The 5,787-nt window shown below is 44.0% G+C and overlaps 1 protein-coding gene across 1 annotated transcript in view; it reads right to left on the reverse strand.

Annotated features, from left to right (window-relative positions):
• LOC143294674 (uncharacterized) overlaps nucleotides 1-914 on the reverse strand; it is a 10,612-nt gene extending 9,698 nt beyond the window's left edge. Inside the window, exon 1 of the mRNA XM_076606063.1 lies at nucleotides 776-914. Coding sequence (XP_076462178.1) covers nucleotides 776-800 — 25 coding nt within the window. The 5' untranslated portion in view covers nucleotides 801-914. The remainder of the gene's footprint in view (nucleotides 1-775) is intronic.
• Between the last annotated feature and the right edge of the window lie 4,873 nt (nucleotides 915-5,787).

A 5,787-nucleotide genomic window follows, 5' to 3' on the forward strand; every position in this document is an offset into this window, starting at 1 on the left:
AACACATGGTCACCATAGTGTAACACAGTCACCAGTGTCTGTAACACACAATCACCACAATGTAACACATAGTCACTACAGCATCTGTAACACTGTCACCACAGTGTAACACTGTGTCACCAGTGTCTGTAACACTAAGTCACTACACAATCACACCAATGTCTGTGACACACAGTGTCTGTAATACACAATCAAATGTTCAATCAGTCAGTCACCCACAATGCATAGTGTTGTAACAGTCTGAGCCAAGTGATAAAACAAGTTTGATTTCTTCTTATATCTGCCTTCTTTTCATTACATCTGACCCAAGTGATAAAACAAGTTTTGACTTTTTCTTATCATTTGTCTTCTTTTCATGACACGAATAACATCAACGTGCTTATGATTCTGTCGATGTTGATGCGTACTGGCTATTTTCGTGCTTTCGTTAAGTAATCCACAGAACACTGACAATGTATGGTTTGCAGAATCTTTATTGAGCGCATTTGATCTTTTGCATGAGTATGGTATACACACGAAGGGGTTCAGGCACTCGGCACAAAATGCTGTTTTAAGTTTCGCTTGAAACTTCAAAGTGAAAAACAAGAGAGAACACAATTATTGCTGAATCTCAAATATTAAGACAGCTCTCTCCTCAAAGCAATGCCTCAGCTCATCAGTCAACACATTCCATCATCGCTCATTCATCATCTCCAACCCATCACAATCAGTCAACCTGCATCTTTGATCGACAGAAACAAACATAATTTATTGTAAAATGCAAGAAAATTCTAACCTCTTGGTGGGTTATGATCTGCCATGACTGAAGAAAATCCTCACTTGTGATGTCAGACAATGCTGATGGTTGCGTTTTCAACACAGCTCTGCAATCACATCAGTGACAGAAGCAGACGAGCACATGAAGAGCCACCAGGGAAACCAAGTTTCAGTTTTGCCAACTGGGGTTGTTTCCCTTTGCAGTTCTGACTCTGGAATCCAGCTGTGTGTGTGTGTGTGTGTGTGTGTTTTCAGAATGTGAGAGTGTAAGAGAGAGTGAAAGTGAATGAGATAAAGTGAGAGTGAATGAGATAGTGGTCGAGAGTGAGAGTGAAAGAGTGTGAGAGCCAGTGTCAGTGTTCAGTGTGATAGTGAAAGAGAGTGTGTGTGGAGTGTGAGTGACCGGAGAGAAAGAGAGAATGAGTGAGTAAGTTTGTGAGTGTGTGTGTGAAGTTGTGTGTGAGATGAGTATTTCAGAGAGTGTGGAAGGGCAAACGAGAGAGACATAGACGGAGTGATCGAGTGAGTGTGTGTGTGTGTGTGTGTGAGAGAGAGAGAGAGAGAGAGAGAGATGTTTCTTCTTCTTCTTGTTCGTCAGTCAGAGAGAGAGAGAGTCAGTGTGTGTGTGTGTGTTTCCGCGGCATATCATCACAGAATCACAGAAATATTCGGCTTTTGGCTATAGAAGCCTTTTGCCCTCGTATTTGTGTCCATTTGTCAGCTGATTTGGGTTTGACTGAAGGCGTTTACTGATGATGCATTGATGGTGTCAGAGGAAAGGTTATTCCACAGATTAATGATACGGTTAGTAAACAAATTAACTTAGTGTGGAACCGTGCTGGTTAGTGACAAAGTTTGTCTTGTTAAGTTTGAAGTTGTGCCCTCGAGTCTTATCAAATTTAGCCAAGGTGAACAGGGAAGAGGTAGTGCGGGGATCATAAATATTGTGCATGATCTTGAATACTTCAATGACTGAGATCACCTCTTAGTCGCCTAAATTCTAGACTGGGCAGGACGGTACATGTGCCGACTTTCACGGCCCATGTTGTTGCACCCCGGCACTGACATGTTGTTGTTGCCCGGCCGCCAGCGAATTGCGTGCCAGGAGTGTCACTGCCTGACTTCAACTACATGATGACTGATGAATTCAGCCGGTGTATCATCACCGCGGGCGACTGACAGTTTGTGATGCCTTACCGTTGACTACTCGGCTGTGCACGGCCGTGTGTGTGTGTGTGTGTGTGTGTGTGTGTGACTGACACTTGTGAAATAAAACTCAGTCAACAAAAAACACTGACACACAGTGTGTGGGAGGGGGGGGGGGGGGGGGGGGGGGGGCGGACACTGACACACACGTGACTTAAAATGTCAATCGTCACAATTCACCGTTTTCTCAGTAACTGTGATATGGTACCTGACTGGGTAAAGACAGAAAATGCGCCGGAGCAGTTTGGCTGCATGAATGTTTGTTCTGCTGCTCTGACCACGTTGGTACGATCAGAAAATAAGTGAGGCGATGAGGGAAAGAGGAATATTGAAAAACAGGCACTGTTTATTCTTCGAAAGACAAAGGAACTCAACGTCTGGCTGGTATAGCATGGCCTAAAACGGGACAGCCGGCTGGAAATATTTCATCTGCTGTTTATGGAGGTTTCCGTTCCAACTTTGGATTATGACCCTGGTTGGAAACTGCGACGCAGGAATCTCCAAGGAAGCGTTTTGTTTTATGTTAACACCCACGACAGTGTAGATGGCCGAGAGAGGCCACAAAAATAAAAGCATAAACAAGAAAACCAAAAAAAAGTCGCAGTTGTGCAAGCATTGCCAAACAGAGAAAACTCGCACTGTCAGTGCTGCGCGGCCTAGTTCTCAGCCGAGGTATCAGTGGTTCATGATTAAACAGACCTCTCCGTGACACTGAGCGATATTACCACACACACACACACACACACACACACACACTGGACAGCGACATACGCCGTTTCGATCATCTGCCGTGCATTTTCAAGTTTTTGTATGGTGTTGTTGTTCAGTTTTGCCAGTTCCGCCGTTTTTTGTCAGTTTGGGGGCCTGGGGGGTGGGGGTGGGGTTGTTTTTTCTTCTTCTTCTTCTTCTTTTTTTCTTGCCCAAGTATTTCAAACAGAATAACTATTGTGCAGATGATTTTTGGAAAGTTATTTCTGACGAGGTTCTCAGTGTGGTCGAACTTTCACAGGCCGCGGCATTAGTTCATAGCCCTATTTCTACATTCCTTTAATGTACTTCTGAGAATTGTGTTAATGGTTTCTGATTATTATCATCATTATTGAATTGTTACTGTTAAATGTAATTGCATGTTATTTATGCATTTTGGGGTATTTTTCTACCTTTTCAGTTTTCCCTTCCCTCTCCCGTCTAATATCACCGATTGTAAAAAGACGCTAAACTAAAGATCGAACACACACTGACACACACACACACACACACACGTGCGCCGGCCATATGTGATAATACATCTAATCAACCCGTGGACGGCGGAACTGAGCGTTAAAAAAAGGTATCTTAACCGCTATCAAACTGACTAAACAATCTACCACTACAAGAGAAAGGAAGAAGGAGAAAAACAGACATATAGACATCTGTGCAGACCGACATACAAGCTACAAAGAGAGACAAATACAGAAAGACACATACTGACAGACAGACACATACTGACAGACAGACAGAGCTCGGAAGGCAGAAACGAGGAGAGGGGCACGGTTTTGCTCACTGCTGTATAGTCAGTCGTGTCCGACTATGACCATCAGAACAGCAGAGGAGGCAACCGCTGTTCCGACTATTTGGGCTAGAATTTGATTTTAGTGGAGAGTGCCTTGCCCAAGTTACATCCCCACTCTCTCGGCCAAGAGGGTTTTAGGACAGTCGGCGTTGGGATGGTTCCCAAAGACCAACTAGCCCACAAGGCTGCAGCACTAAGAGTCAGTGCAATTTTGCCTCCTAGTATGAGAGTTAGCTGTAACTGATTTCCCATTGACTGGAGAAACCATTGATAATACAGCTCTCACTTTGCTGTTGGCCCAAATATAAACTTATGTCAGTCTGTGATATAAGCCGAATGTTGGGCCTTGTCACTGCTATGCAACGCTGCAAAATACCCACACACGCTGCACACAGCGTTGCCAGCAAGATACCCATACACGCTGCACACAGCGATGCCAGCAAGATACCCATACACGCTGCACACAGCGATGCCAGCAAGATACCCAAACACGCAGACATAGACAAAAGCGGTGTGCAGTAATACACATTGGCACACACGCGCAGCACACAGTAACGCTGTAACGTTGATAAAGTGGTTGGTTTAACCCTTATTTTGTTGTTGCTAAACATGATTATTTTGTAAAAATCAGTGAGTCTCTTTGCCATACCATGATCTACAATGTCGGTGTCAGTTGTTTTATTATTATTTTTTTTTATATTATCACTCTGTCGGAATAAATGGGTATCATAACTGAGTCTTGAAGGCCTTGCCTCTCTCTCTCTCTCTCTCTCTCTCTCTTAAATGTAAAATTTTGCAGTTTCATTTGGTCTCAAGGTTTTGCAGTTACGTTTTGAGACACCGTTGTGATGTGCTGTGATGAAAGTGAACTTCATCGAAGCATTCTGTTGACTATTTTCAGTTGATGTGTCTGCCTGTTTTCGCGTGTACACAGGAAGCCATTGTTGGCGCTTTGGTTTGACTGATTTTGGACAAATATAGGCCTTTATTCGATTCCTGGAATGACGGGCGCCATAGCCGAATGGTTAAAGCGTTGGACTTTCGATCTGAGGGTCCCGGGTTCGAATCACGGTGACAGCGCCTGGTGGGTAAAGGGTGGAGATTTTTACGATCTCCCAGGTCAACATATATGCAGACCTGCCAGTGCCTGAACCCCCTTCGTGTGTTTCTGCAAGCAGAAGATCAAAGATCCTGTAATCCATGTCAGCGTTCGGTGGGTTATGGAAGCAAGAACATACCCAGCATGCACACCCCCGAAAGCGGAGTATGGCTGCCTACATGGCGGGGTAAAAACGGTCATACACGTAAAAAGTCCACTCGCATATATACGAGTGAACGTGGGAGTTGAAGCCCACGAACGCAGAAGAAGAAGAAGAAGAAGATTCCTGGAATTACCGGTAAGTTCGATCTCTGCCAACACTGATGTTGCTTGTTCGGGTTTAGGTTTTCCATCTGTGAAAGTCGCGAACCGTCAACGTCAGTGAAGAGGCTATCGGAGACTTCATAACTGAAGAGCAGATCCGCTTCTTCACTAAAGGAGGGCAAGTAGTAATGTTTGAGGACAAGCGAACTAAAACGTACTTGTGAATTTCTGGCACTGCACTAAGTTCTGTGTGTGTGTACACAAGGGAGCTAAGACGGTGGAGGAAATGTGGTAAGACTGACTGCACGGGGTGGGTGGGTAGGAACTGGGGTGGAGGTGTGAGTGATAGAGAATGGGCAGATCGATGTACGTGTGTCAAGCTCAATACATAGGATTGGTCATTAGGAGTTGTGGGGCTAATTTCATGAACAGTCCTAGATGTTTGTATGTTTTAATTTCGATCTATTTTCAACCGTTTTAAAAATTGTACAGTCAGTCGGTGTAACTTTGAAACACGTGTATAGATATGTGTTGATATATGAAAACTATATTTTTTTCATTGTTCAGCATCCGTATGAAGTTTAACGTCCAGCTTGTAATCTTCTACGTATTGCGCTTGATTTTAATGCGATCACGGTGTTCGTGCTTTCGTGTGTACGTGCATGCATGTTCGTGTGTGCATGTGAGCGTGTAAGTGTTGTGTGTGTGTGTGTGTGTGTGTGTGTGTGTGTGTGTGTGTGTGTGGTTCCTGTCACTGATAGTGTAATAAATTTTGAAATACAATTCCTTTCCATCACACACACACACACACACACACACACACACACACACAGATAGTTGCATCATCAGTTACAGATAGCAAGCAAAAGGCAGACAAACTGAGGAAACCGATATATATTTGAAAAATAAT

The sequence above is a fragment of the Babylonia areolata genome, chromosome 20, assembly GCF_041734735.1.
Source record: "Babylonia areolata isolate BAREFJ2019XMU chromosome 20, ASM4173473v1, whole genome shotgun sequence".
Classification (NCBI taxonomy): domain Eukaryota; kingdom Metazoa; phylum Mollusca; class Gastropoda; order Neogastropoda; family Buccinidae; genus Babylonia; species Babylonia areolata.